Here is a 23364-nt window from a genome sequence, read left to right as displayed (position 1 = left end):
ATATATACATCCATCCATTCATCTGCGTCTTTTGGATACCTACCTCTCCTGGTGCGCGTCAGCCCGGCTGGATCGGTCCATCCTCCACATGTCATCCCCGGTACACCAGCACCATTGAGAGCTGCATTTATATGAACGATGCCCGGCTGAATGGCTTCCAGTGTTCATCTGCCAGCCAAACGCACCGGGAGCGCCGCCTGAAGACCCCGGTACCGCCGCTTGTTGGAGCTTCTTTCTGCGTAATGGATTTACTGGCGTCGGAGAAAAGTTGGATTTTGTGAAGAGCCTCCCTTGTTGCCTTACCGGATCCGTAAAATGGACAGATAAGAAGGAGATTTCCGAGGTGTTTTTTTTTTTTTAGAAAGGTGCAATTTGGGCGGAATCACACCGGGAGAGGAAATGCTCAGAGGTGAGTTGGAAGGGCTGCCGAGCATCTAACCGGGTCTCTATGGTGAGCTTTGAGGTCCGGTGCCTTGGGCAAAAAGCATCGACCCTCTATTATAAGCTTGGATAAATTCATTTACCTTACAGCTATCTCTCCTTCTTTCTGAATGCGCTTTATTGGCAGGGCATGGAGGATTCCACAGATTGCCAAAGCAAGATTGTGACATTAAATTACATTCACCATAACGTCAATCATAAGAACAGAATATCTTTCAACAATATTATTCCTCATTCAGTATTGCATTTTCCTTAATCTGTGACTCCAGTCAACGCAATTTGCAGCTAAAAATCTCCCCCTCTCTCTATCTCTCTCTCCATCTGTCTGTAGCCTATCTCTCCCTCTCGTTCACCTATTTCTCTCTCACATCAAGTTGCCTTCTCGTGTCTTTTCATGGCAAACCTTCCTGTTTTATTGCTCAAGTCACTGAAGGACATCGCCATCTAACTACGGGTTTATGCCACAGTAGCTACAAAGGAAAAAAAGAGGGCTCTTTTTTTTCGATATTGACTCAAATTACCCTCTATTTGTTGAAATAAAAAAAAAATAGCAAATCGAAATATATAATCCGGTGTAGATATAGAAGCATTTGACCATGGTGATACAGAGAACCTCTCTAAAAAGATTCTTTGTAGCACCAAAAGGGTTCTTCTGCAACCAAAGAACCATTTTTCTGGTACACGGGTGTCCGTTTGGGCACTGCAAGGTGTGCCACTCGCCTTACTTTAGTCTAAGTGGGTGGAAATTTGATCTTGGAAATTTGAAGCAAAGATCAAACTAGCTATCAAGCTAGGCTATATAAAAATCAGTCAGAGGTGCATTTAGGACCCATGTTTTCTCTAAGATGATAGTTTGTTGATCTAGCTCTAATAATTCATTACATTGATAAAATACTAAACATCAGTCATAAGTCATTGCTTCACTTTGTGCCCATTAATTTACGAAAAACAAGTGGGTTTGGAAGTTTTGCTGGCAAATAATAGCCTATAGGATACAGTAACTTTGCCTTACCTTTGAGTTTAGTGAATTGAGAACCATTTTCTGGTTACTAGCCTATAGAGAACCCATTTTGTTAAGAGTGTAAAGTGATACACGCTGTTTATTTCGCCGTGTTTGTACGCACTGTCTCTCTTCTGTAAAAAACAAAAACAGAAGCTTAACCAGAAGTTTAACGCTAAATATTGTCGTCCAATGTCGTTTTACCATTACACGCTGACAGCCTGTGTGCGCGTGCTGCTGCTGCTCGAGAGACTCCCGCTCCCGCCGCTGTCTCGCGCCATCAACATCTGGGGCACGCGCCGCTGCTCGCAGCTCGCAGCTCCCTTCAAGCCACTAGGCAATTAAGAACTACAGTGCCTAGCAACACCTTTTCATCTGTTGAAAAAACACCAATATGGCGTCTTGCTTTCACCTATTACACTATTATGTGAAAAACACGAAAATGCTGAATAAATCTTTCATTTTTAATTAGTAATAGTTCAGTAATAATACTCTAAAGTATTATTCCTCCGCCAAGCGACATAGTTCTTGAATAGCAGCTACTCAGCATGGTTGCTAAGCCACACATGCCTGTATGGAGGTGGTGATAGTGCCTTAATGACCCCTAATGAAAAATCATTTTAATATCCATGTAATGTTCTAGGGATTTGTAGTGTGTCTATGATGCTCAATAGTTTATAATGACCTTATTGTGCTTTGTGGTAGGTCTATTCTTTGTACCTCCTAAGGTGTCACTATAACATCCCTATAGGGACTTAAAGGAACACTTTGCTTTAATATTTGTATGATATCCTTTATAAAAAATGTATAGGATTACTATAGTAATCGATATAGCAAAATGCCATATTGAGCTCCTATATCAATGGGTGTCCCTCGACCCTATGTGTGACAGTTCATGTGATTAAATATCACAGCCTGTCTTGGCATCTTTTTGGGTTACGTCGAGTCAGTTTCGAGAGGAGAAGCAGATTACTGCTTTAACTCGGCTTGTAAGCCCAAGTGAGAAATGATGTAAAAATGAAATGACATGACCTAGAATAGAGGGGTTGAACCCGGGGCATTTTTCTTCACTTATGGGGGGGAGGACGGCTCTTTAAAATAAACGGACCGCAGATGCATTTTCATTCCATCCCATAAGAAGATACACGCCGCTTTCAAGTGCTGTCGAAAAATATCGTATGCAGGATATGAGCTGCACATGAATGAGCCAAGAAAAGTGGTAGCTGAGAAAGTGATGATTTTTATGTTATTCTTTGACATTTTTTGTACATTATTAGTACCGTTGTTTGTTTCTATTCTCACTCTCTGTTTCACTTTTAGTCCTCGCCCATTTTTGTTCATACTCATAAGTTGTCCTCTTGGTGTTGAAGAGACAGCAGCTGCAAATAGTATTTTTCTTAGAGGTTTTTTTTTTTTTTACATTTGCCACACAAGATGTAACAAATGCCCAGATAAATTCTGCAACTTTTACCTAATAAATGTATTAAATTCATCAACTATGTACCTGATGCACATTTTCTCCTCTTCATTGTACCACTGAAGCACAAATAAAATAGAAAACAACAGCCTCCAAAAACGACTTTTCTTCCAGGGTCTATTTTTATTATTTCCGACCAAAAGCACTTGAAAGTCGGATTTCCGGATTTCCGAACTGGGAAGTTGGAGCTTACGAGGAACACTTGAAGGCAGCATTAGTCTTTTTGATGTCTACATGATTTATAGCTATTAGTGACTGGCATATGATCCAAATAGCCCTAATGATAGCTCACATCACCATCCTTCAGGCTGCCATGTCTTCCTCCTCCTTCTCTTTGCACTTCAGGTGGTCTGTAGTTGTTCTGTGACTGTCCATGCTATTTTATATCCTCTCTCCCACCTACAGCACAATGCATGATAAACAGAGACGGTCCTACTGAGGAGCCTGGGGACTGTGTGTGTGTGTGCCTGTGTGCGTGTGTGTGTGTGTGCGTGTGCGTGTGTGTGTGTGTGTGTGTGTGTGAATACAAGTCTGTTCAAATATGCATGCTCATTGGTGTGGTTATATATTGTGTTGACTACTTATGTTGACCATGCATGTTCCCTCTATTATAGTAATATCTCTCTCTCTCTGTCTCTGTCTCTGTCTCTCTCTCTCTATCCCTCTCCCTCTCCCTCTCTCTCTCTCTCTCTCTGTCTCTCTCTCTGTCTCTCTCCCTCTCTCTCTCTCGCTCTCTCTCACTGGGTGCCATTATGCAATGTGCCAGGCTCACGCTTGCTCTCTAATTCGATGTGAGCGGGCCAACCTATTATGAACCCAGTGGGGATCAGGCCTACAGCGGCTTATCAGAGCAAGACAGTGTCAGGAGCTGTAACGTGCAGCTCGCCTTCATTGCAGATATCATTGTAATACAACATATTTCACCTATTGTCTGTTTCCATGCTCTGCCCAAATGCCTGTCTTCTCATCAGCGCTGTAAGCCTCGGAGCCTGTAATCCTGTTTTTTTCTGCTAATGCTCTATGTTTTTGATGCCTACAGGCTGCAGTTTAGTAGGCTAGAGTGTTGTGGTTTGAAGGAGAGCTGATGTTTTGAAACTATCTCCCATGAGCTACTACTACTGCTCCCACTACTGCTACTACTGCTACTACTATTACTACTGCTACTACTACTACTACTGCTACTACTGCTACTACTGCTCCCACTAATGCTACTACTACTGCTACTACTGCTCCCACTACAGCTACAACAGCTACTACTACTACTACTGCTACTACTGCTCCTACTACTGCTCCCACTACTGCTACTACTGCTACTACTGCTACTACTGCTCCCACTACAGCTACTACTGCTACTACTGCTACTACTGCTCCCACTACTACTACTGCTACTACTACTACTACTGCTCCCACTACTACTGCTACTACTACTACTACTGCTCCCACTACTTCTACTACTGCTACTACTACTACTACTGCTCCCACTACTTCTACTACTGCTACTACTACTACTACTGCTCCCACTACTACTGCTACTACTACTACTACTGCTCCCACTACTGCTACTACTGCTGCTACTACTACTGCTCCCAGTACTGCTACTGCTGCTACTGCTACTACTACTACTCCCATTACTACTACTACTACTGCTACTGCTGCTCCCACTATTCACTACTACTGCTGCTACTACTACTGCTCCCAGTACTACTGCTACTACTACTGCTACTACTCTTGCTCCCACTACTGCTACTACTACTGCTCCCACTAGGCCTACTACTGCTACTACTACTGCTGCTCCCACTACTGCTGCTACTACTGCTACTACTACTCCCATTACTACTACTACTGCTCCCACTACTACTGCTACTACTGCTACTGCTACTGCTACTGCTACTGCTACTAGGGCCTACTAGCTACTACTAGGCTACTACTACTACTATTACTGCTACTACTGCTACTGCTACTACTGCTGCTACCACTACTACTACTACTGCTACAGAAAAAACACATGAATTTCCCATGTGATAGCATGTTTTTCCACATGTGTATGTCATGTGTTTCACATGGGATTTTTCCACATGTGAAACATCTGAAAATGTTCCAAAACCACACATTTCTCATGTGCACAGCACATTCCACGTATTGCCCGTGTGATGTCATGTGTTTTACATGGGATTTTCCACATCTGAAATTCATGTGGTTTTTCTACTACTACCACTGCTACTGCTACTACTGCTACTGCTGCTACTACTACTGCTACTACTACTACTACTGCTACTTCTACTATTACTAATACTACTACTGCTACTTCTACTATTACTAATACCACTACTAGCACTAATAGCGTTATTGCCACAGCTTTTACAACTGCTGCTACTAGTTTGGTGCTACAAGTACTACTCCTACTTCTTCTCCTACAACTTCTACTAGTATCTGTCCATGTTTACATGAAGTTTCTGGTCTGATGTTTACTTGACCAGACGGCCGAAACAGATCAATAGATAGAAATCAAATGATAAACAATGTGTAAATGTCGTCATCATTTCGAAGCAAATGCTGTCTGCAGGTTCCACAAAGAGTTCGGTTTGGACGGTTGATCCTTTGACTTGAGGAGAAAAATGTTGAATATCACCGGTTGTGATGATAATATTGGTCTGTATAATCGGCCTATATGACACAGCTCCATCCACTGATGATTCATGTTTGAAATTTTACATTCAGCAACAGTTTCATTCACCATACAAGGTCCCTCTCTCAATCTTGGAGACCTATAACCCTTACATAAGAGCATAGGTGGTCTTCAAGCTTACTCATCACAGAATCCCTCTACAACATTTTTCCAACAGTGCCCTTTCATAAATGCATTATTCATCAGGGCAGCTTGTGTGCTGTGTATTGGCAATATTATAATTATTTCCTCAACCTTTCTCCTCCTGTGTTATTAGAAACACAGTGTAGCTGTGCTGATGCATATCATATCATTATCATTTTTCTCATAGTTCCCCTTGCAATGATTTTTAAACATACTGTTTCAGTCGGGGATTTGTCTATATTTTACTCGCTATTCATCAAGGTCAGTCACAATCAAAGCCACGACAGATCTCAAATCCTTCTGTGGCTATTTTGGAATTTCCTTTCAACGACTGATGTATTTTTAAGCATATGTCACCTATAACTGATGGGTAATGTCTCTGTTGCAGCCTGGATACTCTTCTTTCTGATAGAAGAGGGTTTCGCTCTGGCACAGAGAACCAAAGGTAGGTTATTTGCTTTTCTGCGTTCTACTAATGTTGTTGTCCGGCTCATATAAAACCACATTGTCTGACTTAAGGAATGCATGCTATATTAGATTCCTCAGGACTCATGGAAGGTTCCATTTTGAATGCGCTTAATCTGAAATTTCGTCCTTCCTTTCCCCCTTTCCTCTCTCCTCCTCTGCCCTTTTTCTTGCAATTTTTCTTCTTCTTTGCTCCGCCGTCCCTCCCTTCCTTCCAATCATTTCCTCATTGATTCCCCACACCCCCCCACCCCCACCCCACGGCTCGATAACCCGTCCGTCCGTCCAGATTCCCCGAGTGATCATGGCGGCCAGAGCCCCAACCAGAACGACTGCGGCACGTGGGTCCGCAACATCAACGGCGGCGTGTTCACGTCGCCGAACTACCCCAACACCTACCCGCCCAACAAGGAGTGCGTTTACATCCTGGAAGGTAAGGCCGCGTTCCTTTCCTTTCCTTTTCCTTTCCGTCTGCCGCTCAGAGCTTTTGTTATCAGGAGAGCCGACGCAACTTTTGGCATATTGCCTTCTTCGGTGAATGTCATTAGTCTGACTGACATTGTTTTATATAACCTAGCCCCTATCTGATTCTCTGTTCGCTCACTGGCGGGCAATCGGTCTGACATTTGTCGAATCACCCATCCTGAGTTTGTTTAACGGCACAGATTATAGCCCTTTGAAAAGGATGGAGAGCGGTGCATTGTGGGTCGCCCCTGACTTTTGGCCTAATCAGAGTCGTACTGTATTCATCTCTATTGGCAGGGTGTGTCAGATAACTTGGCTGTTGGCTGAGACATGAAAGAGATGAACATCTGCTGCAGAATTGAGCTTTGGTGGAGTATCACTGTATTATAAATGTCCTTGTCAACGCTTTAGTGTGCGCTAGTAACATCGCATCCATCAGTAATTTGGTGGGGAAGATAATGGAAAGCATTATCATTAGCATCTATAAGAAAATGAGACATGAGATATCGGCTGATGTGTTTTCATATGAAATTGATGGCCTGTGATTTAACTCTTTTGTCCACAAACCCACACGTCAAAGCAATGCCGTTCATCAAATGATCAGAAATGCAGATGGGACGCGTGCCTGAAGGCTTATGTCCCTGGCAGTGGTGGAGTGGTAGAGACAGATTTTACATACGGCTCAAGGGCTCCCCCTGTGGACAAAGCAGGCCCAGTCTACCCTAGACATGGTGCTGATGGATCAGCCTTGACTCCAGCACAGGCGGCCTGCTTGTGTGCTTAGTGCATCACAGCGGGTCTTGCGGAGCGACAAATGGAACCTATTATTTGCTATTATTTGGTCTTGAATGGCCTTAGTCATATTCATATCCAAGCTTCAATGGCAAGCCTTTTATTCTGTCTCTCATAGAGAAAGAGAGATGCTCACTTGTGGCATAAGTGGTAATCAGATAGCTTTGTAATCAAAATTTGTGGTTAGTGAGGCTCATTGATTGTGTCATGCCCCCCGGCTCATCAGCTCAATAGATCGTGTGATTATACTCTTTTCTATACTTTTTCTGTATCAATCTGTCTTACGTGTGTGTGTGTGTGTGTGTGAGAGAGAGAGAGAGAGAGAGAGAGCGAGGGATTGAGACTTAACACACCAGGGAGTTGACACTCAGATAGGAGGAAGTGCAGGCGTACAAGCTGCTCATTCAAGTAGACAGGGAGAACAGAAGGGCTCAAATTCAAAGACAAGAATGGAGACACAAATTCACAAAGACGGAAGAGAATCGTCCGCTTTATTTTATTTAGTGGACACAGTTATAGACTGTGCCGAACATACGTCTCACCCCTCCCCTCTCCCTTTTTCTTCTCTAATGAGACACGCTTGGCTTCTTCATGCCAGAGATGATTCAACCCCACACACACACACACACACACACACACACACACACACACCACCCCTCTTTACATGGTGTGATTCATCTCCTAAGGCAGGCATGAATTGACCTTGTTGAATATTTGCTGTGTGTGTGGGTAATGCTATTAAAGTGCTCTGTCCATTCACAACATGCAGCCGGAGATTTACATGACAAGTGAACTTGTGAACTGCAGCTCCTGCCGTGATTGTTATGTTCTGGTTCACTGGCTAAAAGGTTGACATGTCAGACTGTCTCTCTTCATGTATGTGTGTGTGTGTGTGTGTGTGTGTGTGTGTGTGTTGCACATGTATCTGTGTGAGGCATGCTCGCATATGAGTGTATAATGCACGTTTGTGTTTATGTGCAGAAGAAAATCAGAGAGAGAAAGCTTGTCGCATTCTGTGCATTCGTGTTTTATGTATGCGTGGTTAAAGTTAATGTAAAATAGTCTATAACGTCCATAGTAACCAGACAGTTATCAATATACTTGGGCTGGGCAATAATTCAATATTATTGTTTATGGTCTTGATGATCAGAATCAGAATCAGAATCAGAATAAAGTTTATTGCCAAGTAAGTTTTCACAGTACAAGGAATTTGCTTTGGTATGGAGGTGCATACAATAAACATAAAAATAATAAAATAAAATAAAAATAATAATAATACAATTAAAATATAATAAAAAATATAATAAGAAATAAGAAATAAAAATAAAAATATGTACGATATGGTGATTTCGGGATATCGTGACACACAATTCTTCAAGAGAAATATAATATATAGAAATATAATTTGAAAATGTCAGTTCACCCAACATCACCATTCGGTTCAATGGGATGAACATTAATTTGATTATTTAACAAGTGAGCCATATTGTGATATACTACTATATAAAAAAATCCTTATGATTATAGCGGTATTGATTTCAACCATATCGCCCAGTCCTACAATATACCAATATCAGTATTATGTAACTATCCCTTGTGCTGTTCTGGGAGAACACTTGTATATAGAAATCTGGCTTGGACGTTAGATATCAACAATAAACACAAATATACGATACGATACGATACACCACAATGCGATACAATGCGATGCAATACAATGCGATTTCTCTGCGATCCAGATTTCTCTAAAATTTGTTATGCATCATAGCAGCTCCGTTTTTAAAAAGAACCGTACCTCATACACAGGGTGAACACACAATCACATTGCACATAAAGCACATAATCACAGTACATTCAATTACACATAATCATCAGAATAGCACAGGGACCCTAGGTTACCCCTATATTGCACTAAGCTCATATATTGCACCCTCCACCCAAAATCTTGGTATTGCACAAGTCATAATTATTATTATTGCACAGGGGTCCCTGATTGCACTTTCCTATATTGTCCGATATAATCATCTATACCACGCCGGACCTACAGTTAGGCTTAGACCTAGTTCATAACTTTACCCACTAACCTCTAAACTCACTTTTGGTCCCATCAACCAGTGGTGGAAGAAGTACTCAGATCTTTGACTTAAGTAAAAGTAGCAATACCACAGTGTAAAAATACTTTGTTACAAGTAAAAGTCCTGCATTCAAAATCTTACTGAAGTCAAAGTACAAAAGTATTAGCATCAAAATATACTTAAAGTAGCAAAAGTAAAAGTAGTCATTATGCAGAACGGCCCATTTTAGAATCATATATATCATGTATCATGCATTAATGTGTTCATCACTTTAATGTTGCAGCTAGTAAAGGTGGAGGTAATTTTATTTACTTTATATACTGCTGGGTAGCTTAACCTATAAAAATATATAATAATTTATTAGCTGATTTATAATTTGTATTAATAATCTAAATCTGCAAAGTAACTAGTAACTAAAGCTGTCAAATAAAGGTAGTGGAGTAAAAAGTAGAATATTTCCCTCTGAAATGTAGTGGAGTAGAAGTATAAAGTAGCATGAAATGGTAATACTCAAGTAAAGTACAAGTACCTCTAAATTGTACTTAAGTACAGTACTTGAGTAAATGTACTTAGTTACTTTCCACCACTGCCATCAACAGACTAATGGTACAGCTGAACCTACTGGCTTGGAACAGCTCGCTCTGCTCTGAACACCAAAAGCACAGCAAACTCATATTTGATTTGACTTTAAATGTATACACCAGAGTGTCATCCAGCTTTTTCTGGATGCATGATTTCATGATTTCTGAACTTGATTTCATAACCTTTCATGGATCCCCCCCCCCCCCCCCCCCCCCGTCCCCCCCCCCACACCCCACACCCCCACCACACATCTTCCCCCTTTCTCGGTCTCTCCTCTCTCTCTCTCCCGTGTTCCCCCCCCCAAAGCTCTCCCCAGACAGAGGATCCAGCTGGCGTTCGACAAGAACTACTACATCGAGCCGTCCTTCGAGTGCCGCTTCGATCACATCGAGATCCGCGACGGCCCGTTCGGGTTCTCGCCGCTCATCGATCGCTTCTGCGGGGGCAAGAACCCGGGCCTGGTCACGTCGACGGGGCGCTTCATGTGGATCAAGTTCACCAGCGACGAGGAGCTAGAAGGCCTGGGCTTCCGTATCAAGTACACTTTCATTGCAGGTAGAACACCAAAGCTACACCTTTACAGTGACTGTAATACCAGAATACAACCTAGGGCTGGGCAATATATCGATATTATATCGATATTGTGATATAAGACTAGATATCGTCTTAGATTTTGGATATCGTAATATCATGATATGGCAGTATAAGTGTCTTTTCCTGGTTTTAAAGGCTGCATTACAGTAAAGTGATGTCATTCTGAACTTACCAGACTGTTCTAGCTGTTCTATTATTTGCCTTTACCCACTTAGTCATTATATCCACATTACTGATGATTATTTATCAAAAATCTCATTATGTAAATATTTTGTGAAAGCACCAATAGACATCCCTACAATATTGTCGCAATATTGATATTGAGGTATTTGGTCAAAAATATTGTGATATTTGATTTTGTCCATATCGCCCAGCCCTACTTACAACTGAACATATAGCCCACTTCGTAGAAAATACCGAGATATATATCGTGTATCGCCATTCGGCCTAAAAATACCGAGATATGATTTTTGGTCCATATCGCCCAGCCCTACTACAACCTCAGGGCGAGAATAATGACCGAAAGTCTCAGGTGATCTGGATGCGGGAGATGCATACGTTTATGATGTGGTGAAAAAAGTAGGGTACTGAACTGGCCATCTGCTATTGGCTGGTCTTTGGTGCCAGGTGATGTCACCTTTTATACTGTAGAGTACAACAGGTGGTGACATCAGCTGGCACCAAAGACCAGCCAATAGCAGAAGACCAGTTCAGGACCCTACTTTTTACCATTAGATGTCAGGCTTCACCACAGATTTGGGTTTGGAGTTTAGTTACTCTTTAACAACGGCACCTTTGGTTTTCACTGCTGGACACAAATTGGCACACGGCGGTTGATCGGCTATCTTGTGCGTACTCTTTCAGCTAATATGCTTCAAGGGTTGTGGCTAAGGTGTGTGGAGTACTGAACCCATTTAGTCACAGCTAAACCAGAAAGGAGAAATTTGATTTGATCTTCTCTTCAACGACTGTATTCTCTCCCTGTGAAAGCTGCCTGAACGTGGGCCGGCTGGACATCCGCAGATAGCCAGTGAGTTCTCCGGGTTTGCAGACATCACAGGCCTCTTTACTTCGCTTTTCTATTTCTTCAGCCGACACACGTTCGACATCAGAGCCTCTGCAATCCGAAACCAAAAGGCCGGGAAATCAGCGTCTCCCATCAGGCGACAGATATTAGCTCCAAACAGACCCCTTTCTTCTTTATCTGGCCTGCCTTAATGGGATCTTATCTTGTGTTCTGTGCTTACCTATTTCTGCTGTGTGGATTGAGAGTAATGTGGCTCCCCAATCTTATCATTTCAGACCCCGATTTCCATCTGCACGTGGGCGGACTGCTAAACCCCATCCCAGGTAAGCTCTTCAATATTTCACCGGTTTGTGTCCGATCCCATTTGAAGAGCCCCTCTGCGCTCAGAAGCTTACCGGAGGCTATAGCTTACTCTGATGTGAATGCTGAGCACGCTAACGCACCTTGACATGCACACACTTGTACATAAAGCCAACGGACGGACACACACACACACACACACGTACCCGCCAATGAAAAACGCGCGCGAAGGAACACACGCATGAACACACCACCTCCTCTTCTATTATTCGGCTCTATCCTGTCTATCTTTCCGTCTTTGTTCCTCGGTCTTCTTTTCGTCCTCTGTCCTAATCCTCTGCGCTGACTTCTATTCCACCTCAAATCCTTTACTTCTTCAACTAAAACCCCCTCATCCGTCCCCCTCTCTCTATTCTCGCTCCACTTGTCCTCATCCTACCTGTTTTCCTCTTTACGCTCTCGCTCCCTTCTCCCATCTCTGTCCCTTCCTTCCATCCTCTCTGCCTACCTTCTTCCCCTCTCTCTCGCTTCCTCCCTTTGTCCTCCACATTGCCCGTTTCTCTCCTCAGACTGTCAGTTTGTGATCGGTGGATGGGATGGGATTATTCGCTCCAGCCAGGTGGAGGAGGAAGAGAAGGTGAAGCCTGGAGATGCTCTAGACTGTATCTGGACTATCAAGGCTCCTCCACAGTCCAAGGTCAGTACACCGGACCATACCATTCACCAGGCATGGGATGGGATAAAATGTTAGGTTTCTTTCTTTTTTTTTTTCTCTCTTGAATTACACTGTCCGCAACAATGTGTTAAGGAGATGTATGGACACATATGGATGTGATACATGCGGGTATGTGTATATGATTTATTATCGTTACACCGTAAAGAAACAAAATTAAAATTTGATCACAAAAAAAAAAAATTACGATACCAGTACCAATACCAGTACCCTTAAAGTGATACCGATACCAATAAAGTACTGCATTCAATACCTTTTTTTTTACGTTTTGGTGGCATCTCGGCACGCTGAACTGCCAACTCCATCACACACACCGCACTCGACCACCACAGACTGTATGGGCTGTAGCTGCTGCGGTAGTCGGCCAATCACACGTCGCATTAAATCGAAGAACGCTTGCGGTGGTTGACTGCGAGCAAAACCATACAAATAGTCATTTTTTTCTAGATCTGTGTACAAAAAGTATCGAATGCAGGTATCGTTTGACTGGAGAAGTTTCGATACTACTTGGTACCGGTTTATTTCGGTCGATACCTTAAAGGTATCGAGTACCGATACCCAGCCCTATGCGACACAGATCTGCTGTTTTCTAATCAGTGTAAAGAGCAAAAAGAAAAGCTGCATGGTGTCATATCTTTTCGATTCTGATCTGGACCACTTGGATATGCAGTAAAAAATCAGATCCCGAGGTATGCAACCTACGAATGACTTGTATTTGAATGCTCAAATTGGAATTACAGCAACGCTCATCACCCTGACAAAGCCTCATGCCTGCACATCATTGGGTGTGCGTTCGTCCTATTGAAGTTTAGACTACGACATTGTTGCCATGACAATAAGAAAATGCCATTAATCTGAGACAATTTTGTCAGCTTGGCTGAGCCAGCGTCAGCATGGAGGACAACCAGACACAATAACAGAAACAAAGACAAATAGCGACTTGATTGGTATTTGAGGAGACGCCTCAATTCAGACAGAACATGAAGGCTCATACATGTAACCACACTGATGAAGTCCTAGTCGAAACGTCCAGGTGCTGTATTGGCTCTATAGGGAAAATAAAATGATGTCATTCTAAACAGTTATATTTTTGAGCATGTGCTTTCCCCTATGTACATGTACCGAAACGTGTACGCATGCGTGTGTGTCTTCTCAACATAGCTGTCGGTTCAGATTAGTATGGGACACGGGTTACATCCTATAATAGATATGAACAGTCAGCCAAAAAAATGAGATATGGGGAGTAATTCAGAATTGAGTATGAAGGCCTGCTTTATGAACGAAGCCTAAGAGAGTGATGCTCTGAATATGTAAACAGGAGTTCTCCTAGCGCTCTGAATTTATGAATGGCCCTGCAGTCAGGATGCAGTGTAAAATCACCCTGGATGCTGTCACTCTGTCCAGCCTGTCCCCCCTTCACTGCTCCAGGACTATGACTTAAGTGCACATTTTAATGGAGATTTTTTTTTTTTTTATCGGATCACGTCTATCCACATGAGTGAAGGATATTTCCACTACCTAGAAGAAAGAGTAGCCGTGCATTCTTACATCTTCCAGGCCAAAGCATTGCTGCACTGCTTCTCTCTCGTGGCTAAATGAGTCATCAGCGCCCGCCTGTGCTACTCACTGGCCACAACACACACACACACACACACACACACACACACACACACACACACACACACACACACACACACACACACACAAGTATAGTTAAGCAGAGGCAAGACACGACAGGACAAGACAGGAAAGACACAAACATTAACATTATCTGACATTTTAGTTCAGTTACATTTTCCCAACATAAAATATGGGAAAAGGTATCATCTAATTTAAGAGATTACTAAATAAATAATGCCTAATACATAAATTATAACTATTCAAAACAAAAATAACAATAGGCCAAAACTGCAGTATTGGCACAACCAACTTATTTCACCCCTGTCAGCAGCTTTATAACCCCATAATTTATTATTTATATTTTAAACTGTGCAATACTGATTCTGGTAATAATTTTGTGCAATAACTCAACTGTGCAATCATTATTTAATTATTTACACTGTTGTATATATTGCAGTATGATGCACATATTTGTACATATTTCTTATTTCTCTTATTTCTATATTATTATTGTTATATATTGTAGTATAATGCACATATTTACATATTTCTTATTTTCTTATTTCTATTTTTCTGATAATTTCTCTATGCTCATATACAGTATATTTCTCTTCTAGAATGTGAGCAAGTGCAACCTAACCCAATTTCCCCTCGGGGATCAATAAAATATTTCTGATTCTGATTCTGATTCTGAAAATGCATGCACTCAAATTAGCAAACCATGTATCATCAAAATGTTGTAGTTCTCAGTTGTTAGTTAATTGTTAGTTGTAGTTGTTGATAATGTGAGTATTATATACTCATTGTACAAGACATAACACACATTTAAAACATATATGCATACACATGTAAACATGCATGCATGACTCACACGCACATGCACTACCTTACCTCACACACACACACACACACACACACACACACACAGACACACATCACACTCACGCACTGATTAGCCCCTCATTCGTCTGGTCCTATTTGTGCTGTGGGAGGCAGCAGTTAAGAGGATCTGAGATCAGCAGCAGCAGAGAGTTTCCTCGGCAGGTATTTGGCCAATGAAGCAGAAAGCGCAGAACAGCAGACTCAGCATCAGGATAAAAGCAGCTACTTAACTGCTGCGTTATTACAGGTGCCTTTGTGCTAAACACGCGTTTCCAGTTCCCTCTAACCTTGGGACATCTTTATTTCATCCTTATGTAGCCCTGTGTAGCTCGTCATGTCATCGCTGCAACTATAAGAACAGATTCACAAGGTTTAACACCATTTTCTCATTGCAGGGTTAAATTCAGCCTTTCACTTGGTTTCATTAAACAGGCGGAGTCTACAGCATCGTCAGACCAAGGATACTCTTCATGACTGGCTGTTTGCAGTAGCTAATGTTCAGTATATCAGTAATGCACACTAAAGGAGCCTATCCCAGCATGCATTGGGCTAACACATATACTGTATGTGGTTTTCACACAGCGCTTAGCCCAGGGCTAAATGCCTTCTTAGCCCTGGGCTAAAAAACGATTCACACAGGCAAATTCCAAAGTGGGATAACCCAGACTTTAGCCCAGGGCTAGCTGGCCCTGCTCCGGAGCAGGGATAACCCCGACTTTTCAGTGTTATCAAATCAAACTTCTCCTTCAGAACGTTGCTAAGCAACGATGCATGGCATTCCTAGGCTCAAGTGTTTCTCAGACATGTAAGCCCTGGGCTAACAGGAATGCTGTGTGAATCGTTAGCCCTGGGCTAAGAGTTAGCCATGGGTTAAATGTCTGTGTGTGAACCGGGGTTAAGCTAACCCTGGACCAACTGTTAGTCCAGGGTTAAGATAACCCTGGGCCAACTGTTAGTCCAGGGTTAAGCTAACCCTAATCTAAGAATGTGCTGTGTGAAAAGCCCTTAGACAGACAAACACAGTCTCATTCACACAGTTTAGAGTCTCCAATCCACCTGACCTGCATGTCTTTGGACTGTGGGAGGAAACCCACGTGAACACAGGAAGAACTATTCTATTCTATTCTGCTCTGCTCTATTCTATTCTACTCTATGCTATTCTACTCTATTCTATTCTACTCTATCTGCATCTCTGAATTTCATGCCCTTATCTACATAAAGACTAGTTGCTGGCTCGGGTTTTTGTTCTGGTACAAACCTCTGTTGTTTTTGAGGTGAACTGATGGAATTCTGTTCATGTGGCTTCAGACTAACCTGCACTAACCCGTCTGCCTGCAGATCTATCTGCGCTTCCTGGAGTACCAGATGGAGCACTCCAACGAGTGCAAGAAGAACTTTGTGGCGGTGTACGACGGCAGCAGCGCCATCGAGAACCTCAAGGCCAAGTTCTGCAGCACCGTGGCCAACGACGTGATGCTGGACAACGGGGTGGGCGTGGTGCGGATGTGGGCCGACGAGAAGAGCCGACTCAGCCGCTTCCGCATGCTCTTCACCTCGTTCGTCGACCGTGAGTGCCTGTCTTAAAGCATCATTTCCGCAATTTTGAACCTGGACCCTGTTTTCCCATCTTTTTCGAACAATTCGAATCAAAATCTCTTCGGCTCTCTGCGCCACGTTCTCCACTCATTACCTCACGGCTCAACAGGGGTAGAACAAAATGTCTTGTGTGCCTCCGATGTGTAAAGTAGTGTAAAATAAATAATGGAAGTTGGAAGGTCATGGATGAACTGAAAATTGAGGTAACATCAGTATGTTGAAAATGTTTTTGGGGTTGATTTTTGTCCATTAGTCCATTTGTCCATTATTATTGGACAGCTGCACCCAGGCAAGCAAGACAGAAGTAGCTCTATAGTGAAGCAACTGACGAGTTTTTGCTCCGTATTAATTGGTATGATGGAAAATGAAGGGAAAACAGGGTCCAGGTCAAAATGAGTTACGCTTTAATTTGTCCAAACTAGGGCTGAACGATTTTGAAAAAATATCTAATTGCGATTATTTTGACTGATATTGCAATTGCGATATGATTTGCGATATCAGAGGGAATGATAATTTTTACATCATTATTCTCATTTTCATTGAAAAACATATTAAAATGATTATGGTGTGATTTTTGCGGGGATCTGTACCAAACAAAGATGTTTTCTTAAGTCTGTAGAATATGATGTGTAGGCCAGGACATCTCTGCAGCACCACAATATTTCATTTAAAATGCTATTTTGACACATTTCGCCTTTAACAAATATTGCGCCTCCTGTGATTTGAAAATTGCAGTAGGCCATATTGCAATTTCGATAAAATTTTGTTTCATTGTTCAGCCCTCGTCCAAACAGAATGAAAGTCAAACTGAAACCAATGTGGTTGCAGCGGTTAGTTGCGTCTGTGCCTGACGGCCTTGTCTGATGGTGTTTGGAGGCAGAGAAACTTGAAGGACAGTTTAATCTCCATCTGTAACAGCGTCTCTTGCCCTTTGCCTCACAGTCATAATCTCAATGTTTTATCCCACTATCATGCACTTCATCAGACAGTAAAAGAAAGGCACCATACTCTGATCTCCATAACCTACCAGCCACTATATTATCCAACCTCACACAGACACACACACACAAATATGCACACACAGTCGATTTATGAGGTCCCATATTCTGTCTGCATCACTAGTCACTAACGGACACTAAAGTGCCATTTCAGCGAAGAAAGCTAATTACAGTGTACCATGTTCAAGGCACAGATATGAGAAAACCAATTATTTACTTGAGCATTTTCTAAATTACGGAAAGCGTCAAATAAGTTCTTGATATGCATGTCACAGCATTACACTGTGGCCATTATGGGTCACTTAGACAGGAAAATGGGGATTTATCGGCCCATTGTGATGAATAGAAAAGCTGACAAGGGTTCATGGAAGTAATTATCCATAAAGCGTCATCGTTTCTGAAGGACGAGGAACTTTCAAACAGATGCTGTTAAAGGTTGCACGTAAAGTAGCGGGAATTGCCATGCAGGAAACAGTTGTTCTGTTAGCACACCGTAATATTTTCATTAAATGCCTGAATAGACTGAGATATTAATTGCCGCTTTCTCCCGCGCACTTCCCGAACCCTGGGTGAATGCTAATGTTGTTTTCCTCAGCAAAACCATAACCATTGCAGTCAGAACTTAATGGCCTTTTAAATTCAGCGAGGGTGTTTTTTTTTTTTTTTTACCCTGAGAGCCCTTAAGACCATTTGGATCCTCATTAATTCCGATCACACAGTTCATCTCAGAGAAGTCTTAAGTCTCTTAAATAACTCCCAAACTTTATTTGGTCGGAGTCAGCGACTGGCTCAAAGTTTACTTGGAGGTCAGAGGCAACCATTAATCTTTGTCACTCAGAGAGCGAGACGAGTTCGCCTCTCTCACTCCATCATCCTTAATGGGTACTAATCTTCTGACAGAAAGCCCTTGACACATAAACCATACATAGTAAGGCTTCACTAAATGCATACACACATACACACACACACAAACACAAACACACACCCCGTACGTTCAGACTGGCCAGACCTGGTTGACACCCTGTGAGAAGCCACGCTTCGAAGGCAAGAAACGCCGCGTCGGGGGAGCAGCCCCATTTACGTACTCAAAGCGAGGCGGCTTGGGAGGGCACTCTAACACATTAACACACACACACACACACACACACACACACACACACACATATGCATGTCCCTTTGTCAAAGCTATTCAACCCTGAGGCAGAGGAAGGGTGCAAGGGAAGGGAAGGGAAGTGGCGGCCCAGAACCGTCAACACAGTGGACCTTGGAGCAGGGGGGGAAGCCGGCGGAGCGAGCCACACTCTGTTTCAGCTGTGATAACGGCTCAGAGAGTCTGTGCTAAGGCCTATGTGAGAGAAATGAGAGAAACAGAGGTTTGTCAAGGGGAACACAGAAGGAGAGGAGAAGATTAAAGGAATAGTTCACCCAAAAATGAAAATTCTGTCATCATCTATTCACCCTCATGCCAAATGAAACACAGGTGAAGTTTGTTAGTCCATATAACACACAGGGAGGCTGCAGCACAACTTGGTAGCAGCCTTCTCCAAAACAACTGAAGTCAATGTGGACCTGTTCTTTAGAGCTCCAAAACAAAAACAGACAAACAATCACACTGTGAATAGAAAGACCTAGACACCATTATTTGTTGCAAATCAATCAGCTGTAGTTCAGATTTGCACTAAATGATGGTGTAAATATACTGTAGGTCTTTTTGGAACTCTGAAGAACTGGTCCCCACTGACTTCAGTTGTTTTGGAGAAGGCTGCTATGGAGTTGTGCTGCAGCCTCCCTGTGTGTTATATGGACAAACTTCACCTGTGTTTCAACTGGCATGAGGGTGAGGAGATGATGACAGAATTTTCATTTCTCGGTGAACTATTCCTTTAAGCTGCGTTCCATTCCGGGAAATTCAGACTTCCTAACTCACAGCTGCTAACATCCTATTCTAACTAGCTGCATTGCCAAATATCATTGCACGGGGAACAGTATTTTAGGTTTGCCAAAGAAAATTCGGCGGGTGTCCATGTTTCTTCCGTAATTTCCAACTGTGGTAATATCCAGTTGTGAATAGAACATAGCATTTGTGCAAGGAGGCCTGCTAGCTACTGAAGCCCCTTTCCATTCCCAGCCCAAAGACTTAACCTTTATTCCAGCTTCCAGTCCACCCAGTTCCAGCCTCTCCCTCTCCCCGCCCGAGAACCCGGGTCTCACCTCGTTGCATTTTCACCCAGGCTCCCCCCCCCCCCCGTCTTCTATCCCGACCTCAGCCTTACAGCCCTAGCTTCTGTCTGGCAGTGCATCCATCTCCTGAGACCAGCAGCCAGCATCAATTACCAGTCCTCTATGTCTCTGCCGTCTCTGCCTTCATACGCTAACAGTCAGTTTAATGTTTGGCGTCTCACAGCACCTGCCTGACCATCTGCAGCCCCATGGTGGCCCGAAGTCATTTGCATCTGTCCTCTCGTTCTCCTGACACACACACACCCCCACCCCCCAACATATCCTTTCATCCTCCCCTCTATTCCTCTTCTCGTTCTACCCCCAGTCATCCTACCTTCCCACCTCCTCTTGCCCCCCCCACCCCACCCCACTCTTGTCATCTTGTGACTGCAGGAAACGATGATGTATGGGCTCGTGTGGACCGTCTTTATTAGACCCCTAGTGGTTGATTATTATATTTTATATGCCTATAAGTTGTATTTGCTTTTTTGCAGTTATAGGTTCAGGTCCTTTTAACAGCTTAGTCCTCCTTCAGCTCCCTAGCTCTGTTAGACAGCTGTTTCTCTGTTGTTCTCTGTTGTTGTTTTTGTCTAAATTCGGTTATCTCTGTGCTTTGTCTTTGCCTCCAGCCCCCTGTTCAGCCAACACGTTTTTCTGCCACAGTAACATGTGCATTAACAATTCCCTGGTGTGCAACGGGGTTCAGAACTGCGTCTACCCCTGGGACGAGAACCACTGTAAAGGTGAGATCAAGCTCAGCCTCTTCTTTTTGCCAACTGTGCTAATGAAGGGTTTATACTCTGTTTTCACCCATCTCTTCTAACCACTTCTATACCTCCTCTCTTCCACTGCCACTTTACTCATCCTCCACTTTCCCTCATCCTTCCTATGTGCTCCTCTCTTCTCCTCTGTTCTCCTCCGCTCCTCTTCTGTCTTCTCCTCTCCAGAGAAGCGATCCAAGGGGCTCTTCCATCAGATCACTAAGACCCACGGCACCGTCATCGGCGTCTCCTCGGGCGTAGTCCTGGTTCTCCTCATCATCTCCATTCTGGTCCAGATGAAGCAACCAAGGAAGAAGGTAACCTGTCCCTCATGGATGTTGTTTTAAAAGAGAAAGAGTGGATGGTCCGCTCTCGCAACAGCAGTATTTGTTGTTTTTATTGAGACATTAGGAGAGCAGAGAGGGAGATGGAGTAGGGGAGACGCAGAAATGAAAGCTACGGTGGGACTCAGTCCCAGGCCAGAGAGGGCACATGTGGCTCCAGAGGCAGGGAACTTCAAGGAAAAATCCACCCTCAGACACTATTGCACTGTTATGTGCCATCAGTCTGTGACGTTCACTGCATTCCAGGATGAAGTGATGAAGTTTTGTGATGAAGTGACTTTTTTGGTGTACCCACTTTGCCTCAACCTGCCTCATCTACTTCATTTGGTGATTTCGTACAGTTCCCAGAATGAACCCACTCCCATTTCTCAGAACACAACATGTCTTGTGGCTGCATTGCATTCTGGTCTATTGAGGCTCCTGTGGGTGGAGAAATTGGTCTCTCTGCCTCTTCTCCCTGTATGTTTTTTGAACGTCTCTTGGTGCAAAATGGCGGCTCTAGAAAGAAGCCCTCGCTCTTTGATTCTGAGGGACTGACACCAAAACCTGACGTTTACCGCTGATGTTTTAGATCGCTGAAACATTTCTGCTATCAAACTCCATTGTAGCTGTGCTGTAGATATATTGACGTGATGTCATGTTGTCTACGTTTGGCCAGTTATCCACAGGAATAAGAAAAATATACCACCAAACAACAAAATGGGCCCCAAGATGCAAGGTACATCACCAATCGCTGATTTTTTTAATACTGTTTCAGTGTTTTAGGGTGGATTTTTCCTTTAACCGCTCGGCTATGGCCACACCTTCATGGGTGACTTTTAATCTTCATATAGCACATTTATCGTGTTTTCTTTGTCATAGTGTTTTTTATAATAGCGGTTCATTGAGTTTGAGTTTGAGTTTATTAGTATTCATGCTCACAGTTAACAACTGAATAGAAGCAGAATTTACATTAATAAAAAATAGAAATATATCTATACATGATTGTACTTCATAAAAATGTAAAACTACACATATCTATATACACACACACACCCATTCATTCATACTCATACATACGCATTTACAAAATACAACCATACAGTTACATACAACCATGCATACATTTTGAAATGCCATAAAAAACAACAATATACAACACTAAACAAACAAACACAAACAAAAACAGACCCCAAAGACTTCAGCTATCCATCTTTTGTTCCATTCAGTTCTGTATTGTACAGTCTGACTGCTGTAGGCAGGGTTGCTGCTTTCAGCCTGTTTGTTCTATTCGTTCTGTCATTTAGTGTGAAAACTAGCGACTTGCACATCAATGAACTGTATTTGTCTGCGTGTTTCTTGTTAATGTCAAGGTGGTGGCGCGTCGGCCCGGTGTCTTCAACAAGGCGGGCTTCCAGGAGGTGTTTGACCCGCCCCACTACGAGCTCTTCTCCCTGCGCGACAAGGAGATCTCCTCGGACCTCGCCGACCTGTCCGAGGAGCTGGACAGCTTCCACAAGCTGCGGCGCTCCTCCACCATGTCCCGCTGCGTCCACGAGCATCACTGTGGCTCGCAAGCGTCGGTGGCCACCGGCGGCGGCAGCATGAAGCACAGCCGCACCACGCTGAGCTCCATGGAGCTGTCCTACCACAACGACTTCTCCAAGCCGCCGCCCATGAAGACTTTCAACTCGACGGCCAGCTACAAGAAGAGCTGCTACGGCTACAAGCAGCACTCGCAGACTCACGATTGCGACCAGCAGGTCATCGAGGACCGCGTCATGGAGGAGATCCCGTGCGAGATCTACGTGCGCGGCGGAGCGGGAGGGGGAGGAGGAGCCGCCGGGGCCGCGGCGATGGGAGGAGGAGGAGGAGGAGGGATAGCAGGAGGAGGGATCGGAGGAGGAGTGGGGATGGGAGGAGGAGTGGGAATGGCAGGGGGAGTGGGGATGGGAGGAGGAGTGGGGATGGGAGGAGGAGTGGGGATGGGAGGAGCAAGTGGCATTGCTGGAGGCATCGGAGGTGGGATGGCGGGAGGCTGCGGGACCCTCAGTGTCCGCGGCAACAGCGCTCGCAACAACACCACCATCGTTGATCCACAACAGCGGTCCATGTCCATGGACTTTTAGACGGAAAGGAGGAGGAGAAGCAGGGGAGGATAGGAGGAGAGGAACGCAGACAGACCTCCCATTTCACTCATCGAG

The 23364-nt window shown here is 43.6% G+C and overlaps 1 protein-coding gene across 1 annotated transcript; it reads left to right on the top strand.

Moving 5' to 3' along the window:
* The first annotated feature begins 1633 nt into the window (after positions 1-1633).
* Positions 1634-23289, top strand: LOC139647554 (neuropilin and tolloid-like protein 2). The gene is made up of 10 exons (XM_071523473.1): positions 1634-1778; positions 6116-6172; positions 6482-6625; positions 10413-10661; positions 12003-12050; positions 12597-12724; positions 16601-16829; positions 20706-20819; positions 21024-21154; positions 22534-23289. The coding sequence occupies exons 1-10, from the start codon at positions 1634-1636 to the stop codon at positions 23287-23289; spliced, it is 2001 nt and encodes a 666-aa protein (XP_071379574.1).
* The last annotated feature ends 75 nt before the right edge of the window (positions 23290-23364 follow it).

Source organism: Centroberyx affinis, unplaced genomic scaffold (assembly GCF_046629955.1).
Source record: "Centroberyx affinis isolate AG114_WGS23_722 - 3 ecotype Tasmania unplaced genomic scaffold, CSIRO-AGI_Caff_v1 ptg001092l_1, whole genome shotgun sequence".
NCBI classification, from domain to species: Eukaryota; Metazoa; Chordata; class Actinopteri; order Beryciformes; family Berycidae; genus Centroberyx; species Centroberyx affinis.
Note: the sequence above shows the minus strand (reverse complement) of the source record. Positions and strands in the feature narration are given on the sequence as shown.